This window comes from Littorina saxatilis, linkage group LG6 (genome assembly GCF_037325665.1).
Source record: "Littorina saxatilis isolate snail1 linkage group LG6, US_GU_Lsax_2.0, whole genome shotgun sequence".
Classification (NCBI taxonomy): domain Eukaryota; kingdom Metazoa; phylum Mollusca; class Gastropoda; order Littorinimorpha; family Littorinidae; genus Littorina; species Littorina saxatilis.
Window position 1 is genome coordinate 38,547,711 of NC_090250.1, and position 16,873 is coordinate 38,564,583.

General features: G+C 40.3%; 1 protein-coding gene across 1 annotated transcript in view; it reads right to left on the reverse strand.

Annotated features, from left to right (window-relative positions):
- Positions 1 to 915: 915 nt before the first annotated feature.
- LOC138969170 (CD109 antigen-like) overlaps positions 916 to 16,873 on the reverse strand; it is a 62,643-nt gene continuing 46,685 nt past the window's right edge. Inside the window, exons 22-35 of the mRNA XM_070341898.1 lie at positions 16,579 to 16,704; positions 15,773 to 15,901; positions 13,502 to 13,646; positions 12,706 to 12,882; positions 12,141 to 12,228; positions 10,898 to 11,066; positions 10,638 to 10,742; positions 10,115 to 10,277; positions 7,324 to 7,526; positions 5,040 to 5,225; positions 4,078 to 4,152; positions 2,946 to 3,203; positions 1,685 to 1,790; positions 916 to 1,090 (exon numbers count right to left, since the gene is read on the reverse strand). Of these exons, the coding sequence (XP_070197999.1) occupies positions 1,002 to 1,090; positions 1,685 to 1,790; positions 2,946 to 3,203; positions 4,078 to 4,152; positions 5,040 to 5,225; positions 7,324 to 7,526; positions 10,115 to 10,277; positions 10,638 to 10,742; positions 10,898 to 11,066; positions 12,141 to 12,228; positions 12,706 to 12,882; positions 13,502 to 13,646; positions 15,773 to 15,901; positions 16,579 to 16,704 (2,019 nt within the window). The 3' untranslated portion in view covers positions 916 to 1,001. The remainder of the gene's footprint in view (positions 1,091 to 1,684; positions 1,791 to 2,945; positions 3,204 to 4,077; positions 4,153 to 5,039; positions 5,226 to 7,323; positions 7,527 to 10,114; positions 10,278 to 10,637; positions 10,743 to 10,897; positions 11,067 to 12,140; positions 12,229 to 12,705; positions 12,883 to 13,501; positions 13,647 to 15,772; positions 15,902 to 16,578; positions 16,705 to 16,873) is intronic.

A 16,873-nucleotide genomic window follows, 5' to 3' on the forward strand; every position in this document is an offset into this window, starting at 1 on the left:
GCCCCCTACTGGCTTGACCTGCAAGGCAATGCGCTACCGGGACCAGGACAGCAGACGCACGTGCCTGTGCTCACTATTCAGGAAACTGCTGTAACTGGAAGGCGCCCATCACCGTCTGCAACTGTGGAGCGTTCTTCGTGTATAAACTGAAACCGTACAACCACTGCAATCTGTCGTTCTGCGCAAAGAAAGTGGACAGTTAGGCTGCTGCTATGAAACAAATCACCCGCGGAAACTGTAGAAACTAGAGAAACTAAAATCGGTAGAAACTAGTTTCTGTAGAAAGTAAAGTCTACAGAACTATGTCATATTGTGCGGATATTACTATAAACGACCGTTTTTATATATATATATATATTTTTTTTACATATCTACTCTTATTAAAACGTAAATACAAGCACGAACACGTTATACTATGCATGTGGTGAAGCATCTTTGGTGTATAATGGTGTTAAGACAAAGTAAAACAGAACAAGTCCCGCCCCTTTCCTGTCCCTTCGTCTCATTGCATCGTGTTACCCTTTTCCTCATTCGTTTCCTTACATTCAGTCTTCTACTCAGATTCTGTTAAAATTAAAATTGATAAAGTGATATCCAAAACATTTACTCAATCTGTCGGCCAGAAAGTATAAGATCAACACTGAAAAGCCGAGATCAGTCATCACCGAGACTAGTTAGGCTTGGTTAACGGAACCCCCAACTGTCTGATTGGAAATACGCGTGCAGGGGCTAAAGTACTTAATATACAGCACAGAATTGACCGCATTTCATCATCCGTTTTCTTCAATTTGAAACTTGCTTTTGGAGATAGTCTATGCGCCCATAATATCGTTGCATTAACACTAACACTCTCGACACCGAAGACAGTTCAAGATCAAGACACGCACAAAGGAAACAACCATACGAGAAAATAAGGATGCTCAAATCATTTATTATCCACCATATGTCATAAAGAAACGTTTCCTTGAAGGATGTTTTTCACGAAGAAAACTGTACGTTATTTACAGAACATAGGGACAGTCCATGTAATCTGGCTCCAGATCGCACACACTGTACTGTTGTAGACTGTAGCTCGTGGTGTACTCATCATCTGAAAATAAAAATAAAATTGAAATCAATTTCTATTTCGTGTGGATTAATAAAGTGCGTGTTGATGTAAAATCATTTTTATTTTCAGGTTGGTATGAAACGTGTTAGGAAAGTCTTTAACTCAGCGAACTGTTTTGTTCCTGTTAATTTCTATCTCTGCCTCTCACACTATACTGCTCTCTCTGTCACCGTCTCTCTTTCTGTCTCTCTCTTTCTGTCAGTCCGTGTCTGTCTGTCTATGTGTATGTCTCTCTCGTTCTTCCATTCTCTGTCTCTCGATCACGCTCACACTTTGCTGCGCTCTCTGTCACCGTCTCTCTTTCTGTCTGTCCGTCTCTGTATGTCTGTCTGTCTGTCTCTCTCATTCTCCCTCTCTCCCCCTCACACCTTGCTAATGTCTCTGTCGCCGTCTCTGTTTCTGTCTGTCCGTCTCTGTATGTCTGCATGTGTCTCTCTCTCACTCTCCCTCTCTCCCCCTCACACACACACACACACATACACACACACACCCACACCCATACGCACACACACACGCACAATCACACACACACACACACACAAACACAATCACACACACACACAGACACACACTTACCCGGGTTGTAGTAGTCATAGACTCTAACAGGGGTGGGTTTACTTTTGGCCACCACTCCTCTGCTCATCTTCATCTTCACAACAGAGCAGTCACCCTCTGAGTCAAGCTGGAAAATGACAAAATAATATTCTCATTACATATTAGAATCACATATCAGCTGAACTTAAGCCTGTCTTTTTTGTGTATACACGTAACACATATGCGTGATATACGTCTTCTTATGTGTTGTTATGGTACTAATGAACTGTTTTGTCTAGCTCTGACAGAAATAAACTACGCACGCACAGTGTATCAGTTGATGTGCCCTAGCTGACAGTTACAATTACAGCTTTTACAAGATTCTTGTAAACATACATCCATTTCATCAGGACTCTAGAGTAACATCCGTTCGTCTATGGCTCTGTCTCTCGCTCTTGTGCAGCTTCTTACGACTTTTTTCATTATGTTTCCACGTACAGTCTCCATACCGCTCCACCACCAACCAAATCTATACGCCCCCTCCACCTTGACTGTTTACAGATAGATATCAACTGCAAATGCAGACCCTCATTTAAAAAAAAACCCACCACACCAACATACAAACAGACAAACAAACGAAACCCAGTAACCCTGCCATGCTAACCAGTCAAATCAACTTCTCACATTACCATGACACGTTAAAACAACAACAATCAAACATAATACCAAATGGCAAGAGACGGTGTTCAGATATAACTCTGTCATATCAACAAGCTCCGATGTGCACGTTTTGGAGAAAACAAGTTATATAAAGGAGCGGATATTGCATATCATCAAAAACATAAACACATTGGTTTTAAAACATGCACACCGGCACGAGAAATATGCACATAGCAGCTCAATATTCTCTGTGTTGATTCGCTGAGTTAACATCTCGCCTCAACTTCAAAGGAAGACAACTCTTCTACAGCGTAAAATCCACGATAAGGACATTTCCAGAAAACGTCTGTCGGATCGGAACAGATTTATTATTTCCAGAAAACGTCTATTATATTGAGGATGACAGTCGCATGTTCATGACAACACTAGTGTTGTTATTCTCTCAGGCACCTGGAGCTTGGTCGATCCCGCATAACTAATACCTCTTGTTGCACTGGCCATCTGCACTAACAGCGCTTACTTCCCTTTCTTCCTCAGGTGTACATGTGTCATGCTAATTTCAAAACCAATGTTGCCACACTTTCATAGAAAAAAATATCGGAGTTTTCCTGTGAACGGGGTCCCTGCTTTAGCCCTGTCTTACCGACGAGTAGTAGAGAACGGCTTGTCCATCGGGATACTCCACGCGCGCCGCGTCACCAAAGTCCGATTTTCCGGACACCACTTCATAGCCGCTGGGCACTCCGATCTCTGCGATGACCATGGACTGTGAGGCGTTGACGGTGTTGCGCCGGACACAGGTGGTCAGCACGAAGGACCTGGCCGTACTGTTGCTGACCGTGGTGTCCGCGCTGAACGCCTGGTCCACTGTGCCATCAGCCATGTTGTAGTAGATCACCACCTGCACGAAGAACGAATGCTGTGCGTGCATGTTCCACAAGCAGAAAAAAAGAAGGGAGTCGATATGTATTGATGCGTCACGGACTTACAAGTACTTCCTCGTATGTTGGTACCAAAATGTCTGACTTTGTTGTCTGTTGGGTCTACTGTGCCTGTGATGTAGCAGCCCACACCTGCATACAAAATGGATGCTCGTTAGAGGCTCCGCTTATATATGTAACTTCAGCAGGACCGACGACGCAATGCATATTATCCCAGCCCGCTACACATTGCATGAAAGGAAAACAGGCCAAGTACTCGTCATAATCCCTATCGCGGCATAAATAATATGCAGTGCGTCGTCTGTGCTGCTGAAACTGCGCAGGTATATTCTGCCCATCATGAAGAATAGATGTTCGTTTGCATACTACAACGTAAACCAAAGACAAAAGTGTGCCAAATAACATACAAAGATGAACGGCACGCACTGTAAGTTACTAAAAAAAAAAAAAAAAGACTATTATGTTGTCCGTTTGATTACAGTCCGCTGTCCGTGTTGAACTTGGCCAGATCCCTTATCCTACACGAAGAACGAATGCTTGCTTTACGTACCCAAAGCCGATCTTAAAAATGTATCAATGTGGAATGATATCCTGCCAGAGCAGTTCATACCCAAGGAAAATCACAGAGAAAGGCAAGATCTAAAACAGATAAATACAATTAGAATCTAACACAAATAACGCTGACCAGACAAGCAACTGTTGGCATTCTATTGTAAAAATGTCTCTCAACTGCAGGTACTCATATTTAAGGATTGTTTTCCTATAAAAAAAAACTTTTGCCGCTGATCCAAAGGTTATCGTCCACTTGTCTGAGTGTAATAAGTGTATCCGTACCTCAGCCAATGCAAACACACGCTCAGCCCCGGTAGACGTGGCCGATATGGTGACTTGGTGTGAGAACTCGCCGCTCTGTAAGCAAAGAACATTTTCAATGAAAATTCAGTTTTCATGCAGTTATATTGTACTGCATTAACAATGAAAAATAACAGGTTGAAAACGTGTGCCCCATTACTTATAGTAATTAACAAATCAAGCATGTTCTCGCTGAATCCAAGACAATCTTGCGAATTGATTACTAAATGTATCATCTTCACTCATGTCTCTCGGCAGTTGATAAAGAAACAGCAAGTGAGGGATGCTCTAAGGTCAGGGTATGTCTTTCGATTATAATCAATATTCCTGTTGAAAAGTATTATACAAAAATCCACAAATAGCACAAAAATAAAAAATTGCTTGGACACGAATAAAGAAAGCTCAACTGTGATATAACTACAAAAAGCCTCCAGTAATTAAGCCTTCAAGGTTACCTTCAACTTTAATTAGCATTGTGAATTCAAAGCCTACATTGCATTGCCGTAATTACATAGGTTCTGATATTAGTCTCTGTTGTCAATGCAAAGAATTACTCCAATGGTATGTATGTACGGAATGAGCGTCCACAGAGTGCATGATTTGGTCACTATTATCAATGGTAGAAGAAAAAGCATACTTTTCGTCGCCATTTTTGGCTAGCTTAACACGCCACTTTAAAATTAAAAATGGCCGCGCAGACGTTTTTCTTCCAAACCAGATGTAACTAAAACGCTTCTTTTCAGTTAATTCCACAATACGAAAGACAGTTCAAACGTCTGTTTTTGCTTTAAAGAGCAATTATCGACGAAAACTGTAAAGCTTAAATTGCATCAGAAGAACTTTCCTGATTTTATAACGCTTAGTTAAGATTACAAGGCTTCACATGCTGTAAAGTGGCACTACAAGCCATTCTGATCAGTGGAACATATTGCAAGTGAACTCACTTCAACCGGGATTTCCACTTTCTGCAGCAATAGGACAGAGTCTTCATCGATAGTCAGTAACCTCGTATAATTCTGTCCGCGACGACATCTTGACTTCCACGTCACTGAGACATGTATGGGTGAGAAGTCGTCACCAAGAGCCAGTGCTGCCAGGGTTGAAAGAGCCTCCACTCCTAGAACGGTGTCCTGTTCAGAGAGAAAAACACACACAATAAACAACTTGAGGAAATGAATCAAGCTTTATGGTCGGCGTAAAGTGTCCATTTAGGAGGGTGGATTTCAATTTTGTAGCCAACACGGACGAGGTACAAAAAAAAGGTTCACAATTGTAGCAGAGATATTCAGATAATCTATATTATCAAAAAGCCTCTGTCCGTCTGTCCATCACACTTTCGCTTATAGCTCCGGTGTTGGTCCGCCGATTCGCCTTAAATAAATTGTTTATAGCAGACGGGCGCTGTGGCGGGGTGGTAAGACGTCGGCCTCTTAATCGGAAAGTCAAGGGTTCGAATCCCGGCCGCGGCCGCCTGGTGGGTTAAGTGTGGAGATTTTTCCGATCTCCCAGGTCAACTTCTGTGCAGACCTGCTAGTGGCTTATCCCCGTTCGTGTGTAAACGCAAGCACAAGACCAAGTGCGCACGGAAAAGATCCTGTAACCCATGTCAGAGTTCGGTGGGTTATAGAAACACGAAAATACCCAGCATGCTTCCTCCGAAAGCGGCGTATGGCTGCCTAAATGGCGGGGTAAAAACGGTCATACACGTAAAATTCCACTCGTGCAAAAACACGAGTGTACGTGGGAGCCTAAGCCCATGAACGAAGAAGAAGAAGAAGAAGAAGAAGAAGAAGAAGAAGAAGAAGAAGAATTGTTTATAGTTCAGGCGTTTTTTAGGCCAATTCTTCTCTAACTGGGCTTGCACTTGGACACGAAGCACTTATAACCTCTGGAACTACAAGTTAAAAGAGTGCTAGTTGTGAGCGCTTGATCGTCAAGCACAGCTAACCGTTGTCGACCAAAGCACAGCACAGGGGCGGAGCAGTTAAGCCCGAGGGGGGGGATGGGGGTTACAACCTGGGGTCCAGGGGTCGGCAGAGGTGGGGTACCGTTGGGGGGTCTGGAGTGCAAAGCCCCCCTGAAACTGAAGAATTGTAGCTATCTTATAAACAATTTGTGGCTTATCCTTGATTTTAACCATGATCAACTGGTGACAGCAGCCACTCATTATTTCTTTTAAAGTTAGTATTAAATAATGGCGATTTATCTTCCATGGTATCTGCTTCTGACATCATATAGTATGGTTAGAAGAAAGACATGTCGCATAGGATTGGCAGTTAAAACTGTACAAAAATTATACTGATTAAACAATTAACACTTCCCCCGGCTTTACAGACAGAAACAACAGCAACATTCACAAACTTTTTTATTATTTGTATTTACAGCCGAGGGGGGGAGGGGGTCCGGAACCCCTGTAACCACCCCCCTAATCCGCCCCTGCAGCACTACAGTCCGGAGTGGCATATTAGTTAGAGCGTTTGCTTCTCACGCTGGGGTACGGGCGGTTATTTATGGATTACGTTTGTGAAAAGTGTACTATCAATCAATCAATCAATGAGGCTTATATCGCGCATATTCCGTTGGTACAGTTCTAGGCGCTCTGCAGTGATGCCGTGAGATGAAATTTTATACGGCCAGTAGATTGCAGCCATTTCGGCGCATATTTACCTTTCGCGGCCTATTATTCCAAGTCACACGGGTATAGGTAGACAATTATTAACTGTGCCTAAGCAATTTTTGCCAGGAAAGACCCTTTTGTCAATCGTGGGATCTTTAACGTGCACACCCAATGTAGTGTACACGGGGGGAGGGTTCGGACACCGAAGAGAGTCTGCACACAAAGTTGACTGAAATAAATGTCCGCCGAACCTGGGATCGAACTCACGCTGACAGCGGCCAACTGAATACAAATCCAGCGCGCTACCAACTGAGCTATATCTCCGCCACTAATGTCTGCCATACGCAAAACGAGAAAAATATCCTCCATACAAAAGAATCAAAATGATCTTCACCTTTAAATCCAAGTAGTATGTGGGCAAAACAATTTCGCTTGCAGTTGCTGTTGTTTTTACATTGTTTAGGGCAAACAAAACATTATTCCGCCCATATACTCCAAACTCACATAGGCTCCTGCACAAACGCAGGTGCACTAAATACACAGTGGTGGAAGTCATAGGCCTATCTATAAATACACAATTGCAGACTATACATAGTCAATCAAGTATATACCTGTGTGGAAACAAATCCTCCTTTAGGCCCGCGTTGTTTGTTAAGCCATCGGAAAACCGGAACGGCATCCATTAGTTTGTTATCGTGCATCAACGTCAGCAAAGCAAATGACGTCATCTCGATACTGAGGGCGTCAGTTCGGCGATACCAAGAGTAGTATCTTTGTCTGGGTTGCTCGGGTGCAGACCAATACTTAATGGCGTCTGATAAAACCAGGAACATACACATTAGAGTATATATACATATTCATATGACGCTGATTAAGCCTGTATTCATTTCATATTCCAAACGGGTTTTTTTCCTCCAGAGAACTATTGCCTGAAAATAATAGGGGAAGGGCTCCTAATATGGACCGGCTCCTAATATGGACCACCTCCTGTTCTGACAAACTAACGGCGCTAGAGCGCTCAAAACAATTTCATTGGCTGTATTCACCCTCTCTGGATAACTTTCACATGTCAAAACAGTTGCAGAAACACAAACCTCAAAACCGTTAGGCTTTTTCTCTTTTTTTCACTTTTGGCAGGGTTCACTCTAAATTTGCCGCCTAAAACGGACTCGTTTCTGTCCACAGCCAAAGCTTTTATGACACAAACATTGCTACATATGACAGCTAAGACCGTATTTGTTACATTTCAGCAGTGTTGACCCCGAGTTTCCACTGCAAACAAAAAAGAATGGCAAAATCTCAAAGTATGTGTGAGTCCCCTAATATGGACCACCTTCAACAAATCGAAGAAAATAAAAGCTAAATGCTATTTTTACATTTAGTCAAGTTTTGACTAAATGTTTTAACATAGAGGGGGAATCGAGACGAGGGTCGTGGTGTATGTGTGTGTGTGTGTGTGTGTGTGTGTGTGTGTGTGTGTGTGTGTGTGTGTGTGTGTGTGTGTGTGTGTGTGTGTGTGTGTAGAGCGATTCAGACTAAACTGCTGGGCCGATCTTTATGAAATTTGACATGAGAGTTCCTAGGAATGATATCCCCGGACGTGTTTTTTTTCTTTTTTTCGTCATATGACGTCATATCCGGCTTTTTGTAAAAGTTGAGGCGGCACTGTCACACCCTCATTTTTCAATCAAATTGATTGAAATTTTGGCCAAGCAATCTTCGACGAAGGCCGGACTTCGGTATTGCATTTCAGTTTGATGGCTTAAAAATTAATTAATGACTTTGGTCATTAAAAATCTGAAAATTGTAACAAAATATTTTTTATAAAACGATCCAAATTTACGTTTATCTTATTCTTCATCATTTTCTGATTCCAAAAACATATAAATATGTTATATTCGGATTAAAAACAAGCTCTGAAAATTAAAAATATAAAAATTATTATTAAAATAAAATTTCCGAAATCGATTTAAAAACAATTTCATCTTATTCCTTGTGGGTTCTTGATTCCATTTAAAACATATAGATGTGATATGTTTGGATTAAAAACACGCTCAGAAAGGTAAAAAGAATAGAGATAAAGAAAAGCGTGCTATCCTTCTCAGCGCAACTACTACCCCGCTCTTCTTGTCAATTTCACTGCCTGTGCATCGAGCGGTGGACTGACGATGCTACGAGTATACGCTCTTGCTGTAAAAATGCAGTGAGTTCAGTTTCATTCTGTTAGTTCGACAGCTTGACTAAATGTTGTATTTTCGCCTTACGCGACTTGTTATTAATTCATTCAGTAGCTTGCTGAAAATAACCTATAACTAGCCTTCGAGATTTCAACAAAATATAACAAATAGTCTTCTTTTTGTGGAAGTTGATAATTTCACTTATGTTCACTCTGTTTTTGATAAGCTTCTTTAGTTTCCTGGTGTGCTTCAAATAATGCTCTCATCAACCCAAAACAGATAAATCTTAAGCATATTTTAATAAGTCTGACTTCTAAACTAAGTTGTATTGATCATGTTATACTTGTATCATAAGTATAGGGGGCTTTTTACAATGATTCGAGAAGTCCGCTTCTCTGTATTTAATTTTTGCTGAATATCTATTAAAGCTATTTCACTCTAATTAGGCATGACGGTTAACCTAAGAGAGAAGGACTACCAAACACAAAATGAAACTTCTTCGCAAGAAAACAAGCTAGTTATCAGCGTGAAACAAAAAATGGTCCATATTAGGAGCCCTTCCCCTAGTTCGTGGCTAAAGGGGAGCTTCAACAGATCGATTGAATACACGTCTCCGAACAAAATTGAAGGTTGACCCTATTACAGCGAACGTCTGGGGACAAATTACCTGTTGGAAGTTGAACCCATCACGTTCACAAGACAAACAGCACACGTGCACAACAGGTACCGTCTGTAATTCCTTACTCTCTCTAGCTCTGTCTCTCTTTCTCTCTCTCTCTCTCTCTCTCTCTCTCTCTCTCTCTAGCTCTGTCTCTCTTTCTCAATCTTTCTGTCTCTGTCTGTCGGACTGTCTGTCTCTCTCTCTCAAACATGTGTATATTGGTGTTTGAATTTTAACTTCTATGGTGTTTCTGTTTTAGTTTAAATTGGTGGTGTTTTGTTCTTTTGTTTGTATGTTTATTGTCTCAAGGACAGATTGCAAGAAAAGACCTAGCCTTTAATCTTTATCCTTGTAAAATAAAGTTCAGTTCAGTTCAGTTCAGTTCAGTTCTCTCTCTCTCTCTCTCTCTCTCTCTCTCTCTCTGTCTGTCTCTCTCTCTCTCTCTCTCTCTCTCTCTCTCTCTCTCTCTCTCTCTCTCTCGTGTTGTCACATTCTTTCACATTCTGCAAGGTTTTGACATCAAGAAATACAAATATTGAAGAAAAAACAACAACTCATAGTTACCGCCAACAGTTGCTTGCTGTTCCAATTTCTGTTTTGCCTCCACGGCTTTGCTACTGTTGGCTAATGTAAGAGCGTAGGTCACTATGGTGGTTGTGTAGGTGTCGTTAATTCTGGACAGCTGTCCCTCCAGGAAGCTTACAGCCTTGGACAGAGCTGCTGTCAGCTGAAAGTAAAGAGGAAACAGTCAATTTCACAACATAAACGTACGTCGGATAGATTAAATATCCACATGCCTGCCCCACCCCCTCCCCACCTCACCCCAAACCGCACAGAAAAAGAGTGTGACTGCCTAAATGGCAAGGAACAACGACAATACGTGTAAAAGCCCCCTCGAGCAAAACAAATTGCACTTCGTCTTCTTCTTTGTTCATGGGCTGAAACTCCCACGTTCATTCATGTTTTTGCATGAGTGGGATTTTACGCGTATGACCGTTTTCACCCCGCCATTCAGGCATCGATATTCCGATTCCGAGGGAGGATTTTCACTTGGAAATTGCAGAAGAACAAGAAGAAATCGCCATACCCGTGCTCTGTAGTAGGAAGATATCTGAGCGGAGAATCGGTTCTGTGCCTCCTTCAATGTGATGGTGACGTAAGAAGTCAGTGCCACTCCCGATGCAGATCCTCCCTAAAATTACAATAATTTCTGTTACCATAATCGTAATAGTATGTAACATGTATGACGTTTATAACATGCGAATATGTAAAATAAAGATGGTCGCTCAAAGCGTGTTCAAAGTAAGGTAACTTAAATGTTGCAATGAAAGAATCAAAACCGCTCACCTGCAATTCTCGATGAAACACTCGTCCGGGCTCTCTGAAACTGCCATCAGAGTTCTGATATTGCGTCATCCAGTTGACAGCTCGGCTGACGACGTTAGCGTCAATGTTGATGACGTCAGCTCCGAGGTCTGCCGCTTGAACGAAGCACTTGGTGACGAACGCAGTCAGCCTGATGAAAAAACGTGTAGAAAAGTAACAGTTGTTTCCGTGGTCCCTTTGTGTGTGTATTTGTTAAGTGAGCACATTCATAAATAGATTTTATGAGATATGTAAAAAGAGATGTATTGATTTAACATTGGACTTTTCTTCTTTGAGCCATGAAAGGAGCTGCCCAGAACCGGGTGCGTTGGCGAGGAGTTGTTGCGGCCCTATGCTCCACAGGGAGTCTACAGGAATAAGTCAAGTAAGTCAAGTCTTTGAGCCATGTGACGTCTGAGTCCGACTTAAACTCAGAATTATTAAGGCGGCTGACCGAGACTACATATTGAGTGCAAGCTTGTGAGCGTTCAATCGTGACAAATAAAAGGAGTTCCAACTGAAATGTATCGATGCAAAATGTTATTTGTATTTTTCACAAAACTTTGACATTTTAAAAGTGCTTTTGTGAACAAGAAACAATTGACAAGTGGCTCTATCCCATCTCCCCCCTTTCCCCGTCGCGATATAACCTTCGTGGTTGAAAACGACGTTAAACACCAAATAAAGAAAGAAAGAATGACATTTTAAACAGATCGAGACGGCCGGTGTTCCCCTGAGACCGCGCTAGCGGTCGAGGTGAACAAGGACTGTTGAATGTCATATATTGGTGCTTCCCCAATCCTTCAGATGTGTTGACAGTTGTGCACTTGAGGCAGGTGAGAGAAAAACAATCCCTTGTAGAAAAAACATACAAATTAAATCTTACAGTATTGAGATAAGGCGATGCTCAAGCACTGTATGCCGTTTTGGGCAACAACATGTCATCAGATGAAGGAATTCTCTTGGACAACTAATGATACGTGTGTGTGTGTGTTACGTTTCTGTTTTCAATGAGTTTCTCGTGAAAGTTGTAATTGATTTAAAAAGTACATGTGGAAATTCATTTACATACTCTGCAAACCTCATCTCCATTTTTTATGTAATAAACCTTTTTGTTGTTGTTAAAAAAGAACTTAAAAAAAAACTAATGATACGATAACACAGGAAAGTTGTATCCGCTCCCACATTATTGTAAAGTATAACACCATGAACCGAAAATACTAACCACATACTCCCTGGCGTTCGGCCATATCGGTCACCAAAGGCACTGAATGCTCCATCAGCATGTTGATACTGCAACTCCTTTTGGTAGCCTGCAATACAATATATATAGGTTCAACAGATTAGACCGCTTAATAGTTATCAGAAGGTAAAACAGCCTCCTTTTGTTAGCTGCAATATGAAGAGACACATCTTATTTTTGTTTTATTGTTTTGTTTACATATTAGACAGATTAAACATATTAATTTATTGTTATTAAAATGAATACATAAAAATGGAAAATTGTCTTCGACAGGTCTAACCTGCCTGCCAACGATAATAACGTACACATTGTACTGATATGAATAATTATAATAGTGTAAAACACTCTACTTTTGATAGCCTGCAATACAGAGAGACAGCGGTTGCATAGATCAAACCGCTGAATAGTCATCCACATTTGCAGGTTACAATCTTTCTTTGTCGACACCGACATGAAAACTGCTAACAGACGAAAACACTTGAGGCAAATTCACAATTCAGCATAAACAAATGAACAATGATTTTGTCCACAAAACTAGAAATCTTACCCGCCATCATGAAGGACCTAGCCTTCTTGCGAATAGCAGTTGTAAGTCTCCGGGTCTGTTTCAGGTAGTTTATGAGATAGGTGTTTGGAGCAAAGTTAATCATGTTCTGTTCACCACATCCGTAAGGCATTTTGAGTAGATCCTCCATGTTCTCTGCTACCAGTCCAAATGCGTCGCCTGGAACAGATCGATCAGTTTTTGAATTCCTGTTTTTTAAAGCGTTAGTGCGAACACAGATAGATAGACAGACTAAAAGACAGACTGAGAGACAACCAGTTCGCAAAGCAAAATCAAATACGAGGATATCAAACAACAAAATGCAAACGCCTGCTCATGAACATAAAGACAACATTCTCAACAAATACTAGTGTCTGACGTATCTTTGTGTTGCAAACCATTCCTGGAATATCTCCCGACGCCTTGGGTTTGATCATTTTAGGCCAGAAAGCGAACCAGTCATGATCAGCCAGACTGCCATTATATATTGCACTAACACATTCCCACATTCATTAAGTCATTAACTTTCGTACATATATTTGAGCCAAACTGTTCTTGCACAAAATGTAATGCTCTAGAAAAACAAAAGAAAATGAAAACAAAACAAAAGCAACGAAACAACAACAACAACAACAACAACAACAACAACAACAACTACAACAACAACAACAACTACTACTGCTACTACTGCTACTATAACTACAACAACAGCAGCAGCAGAAGAAGAAGCGGCAGCATCATGACACAAAAACAAACAAACAAAACCATGCAGTCTGAGGAAAGGTGAGAAAAGACTTACCGACGACAGCGACAGACATCCTTACAGAGCCTTCCACAAATCCTTCAGGCACCTCAATGTCCAGGGTGGTAGTGAACTCCTCTCCCTCTCCCTCGAGCAACTCCATCAGCACAGGGTAGCTCTGAGATCTCTCCACTCCTTCTGGCTGCGAAACACAATCACAACATTCAGTGTCAATAGAATCTGGCAAAACATACTCAGGGGGAGGGAACCAGACTAGATTGTACAAACGAAACAAATCCAAAACCAACCAAAACAAACAAACCAAACTGCCAAACAAAAAACAAGACAAGTCGCGTAAGGCGAAATTAAGTACTACATTTAGTCAAGCTGTGAAACTCACAGAATGAAACTGAACGTATTGCATTTTTTCACAATGACCGTAGTCCGCCGCTCGTGCAAAAGGCAGTGAAATTTACGAGCCTGTTTCAGCGCGGTAGTGGTTGCGCTGTGCTGCATAGCACGCTTTTCTGTACCTCTCTTCGTTTTAACTTTCTGAGCGTGTTTTTAATCCAAACATATCATAATTATCTATATGTTTTTGGAATCAGGAACCGACAAGGAATAAAAAGAAATTGTTTTTACATAGATTTCGGAAATTTTATTTTAATCATAATTTTTATATTTTTAATTTTCAGAGCTTGTTTTTAATCCGAATATAACATATTTATATGTTTTTGGAATCAGAAAATAATAAAAATTAGATGAACGTAATTTTGGATCATTTTATAAAAAAAATAATGTTAATTACAATTTTCAGATTTTTAATGATCAAAGTCATAAATCAATGTGTAAGCCTCCAAGCTGAAATGCAATACCAAAGTCCGGCCTTCGTCGAAGATTGCTTGGCCAAAATTTCAATCAATTTTATTGAAGAATGAGGGTGTGACAGTACTGCCTCAACTTTTACAAAAAGCCGGATATGACGTCATCAAAAACGTTTATCCAAAAATGAAAATAAAAACTCTGGGGATACCATACCCAGGAACTCTCATGTAAAATTTCATAAAGATCGGTCCAGTAGTTTACTCTGAATTGCTCTACACACACACACACGCACAGACACAGTCACAGACACAGACAGACAGACACACAGACACACACACACACACACACACACACACACACACACACACACACACACACACACACACCACGACCCTCGTCTCGATTCCCCCTCTATGTTAAAACATTTAGTCAAAACTTGACTAAATGTAACGAAAAAAACAGGAGATATTTTTATGTTGATGTTAATAACGTAGACATTTGAGCTTGCACGGGTAAGATATGAAGGCTGACAAGGGCAAATCGGTGTGGTACAGAAGTAGCAATGAAAGGAATAGTAGCCATAATTGGTTATTCTCAAGAGATGTATATCATTCGAAACCATGTTACGAAGTATTCTAACCATACAATAGATTTCATTAATAAATATGGTTCCATATATCCTTGGCCTGCAAATACAAAATTAGAAATACTTGCACATTTTATTTGTCTACGTTCAGTATATTACACGGGTTTTAAAGTACGTCAACTTCGTAACATGGAAACCAAAGGTTGTGACACTAACAATTATAAAACAAAAACAAAAATATGTACTTTATTGTGTTGCATGGCTGTACCATTATCTAACTGGAGTATTACTGGAAAAAAGTAAAACAAATACATTCCAGTTGCCATTTTATATGCGTTACAATCATTCAAAGGGCTGAAAATGCATGTCACAAAATGGTACACAGCTCTGGAGAATAACGCATATAAATATGTTTTACATACGACGTTTCATATCAGACACTGGTCGAGTTGTTGTGCGTTTTATTTAGCCTGCAAGATTACACATAAAGTACTTCCGTTCAGGAATTTTGTTGGCACTTAGGACATATCTCGAACGCAAACGGCAATCAAACACAACAATGAATCGAATATTGGAATCATTAATTTTCAAAGCTATACTTCGTTCCTTGTGAAAATCCATTTATTATCTGTAAACTCAACACGGGAAAAAAACCGAAGAACAAGAAAAGGTCAATAAGCGCACTTGCAGGAGAAGTGATAAACAAGCTTTATCTTTTGTATGCCGAAGAGTCAACGAATTACTAAGCTAAGTTAATTTTCTTTTGATTGTCTCATGCATTTACCAGTTGTATGTTCGTTCACTACAAAGACCACTAGATCGACGCACACGTTTTCAAATGTATCCTTGAGTCAATAATGAAACATTCGATAATCTGATTTCCCCGTATTATTGCACCATGTAAAGCAAATACAGACCTTAATTCTGAAGGTCTTGACCAAACCATCAGCTGGTTTATTGGCCTTGAGGAAAACGGTGACAGGCATGTCACCAAGAGTGTGTGGCTTCAAACAGAATGTGCTGGACACCATAGCATTTGGCTGAAGCTGAAAGAAAAATAGCCAAGACTACATACATATGAACCGTCAACACAAAAAAAGTTATCAATATCAGTAACAATTCATTTTAATTTGTCATTGTACATCTGTGTTTGCCTGAATAAAAAAAACTGTGGAAGAAAAAACAAAGTTCACGGAAACAACAACAACAACAACAACAACAACAACAACAACAACAACAACATTTACAATTTCATACATAATTAAAAGAGTACGAAGAGTGAAGAGCGTCTTGTTTATAAATGCATGTTAATTAGAAGTGGTGTCTCACCAAGATTTGTCCCCTTGAAAAGCTTTGTCTTTCTCAAACTTGATGGAATTATAAAGTACTGGTAAGTGCTATTTTGTACTGCATGTACAATTCTTAAACTGAACCAACGTCAATCGTATTTTAAATATATCTTTATTCTCTTTGCCTCAGTTTCCTAGTATTAATTAAGGCGCTGGTAAAAGTGAAAAAGTCAGGAACCTACAAAAAAGCATATATCTCCCTTAACAAAACAAAATAAATGTGCAGTCGTCAGATTTGTTTTGTCGGTTAGCATCTTTTAACTGCACAAATGCATATACCATTCCGAAAATGAAGAAAACGCAGCCATCTAACAGTTCATCCTTTTTACCTTTTGGCCAATTCATTACAATTATTTGAATAGAATAAGGCTTACCGTTCCAAGGTTCTTCTTGACGAGAATAGACTGGTAAGTCTCACTGACACCTTGTGGGCTCTGTGGATCACGTGTGATGAGAGTGTTCTGGAAGGCTGACGCATTCCGTGCCAAGTTGATGGATACCTGCACAGAAATAAATAAACTTTACGTATGCTGGGATATACGTTACACATTTTGAATGAAATATACGGTGAGGATATTATTCTTGCAAAATATACCATAGACAATAAACAGTCAACAGTTCACAATTTATGAAAATAAAACAAATATGATCGTTCGTCTGTTGTACAGA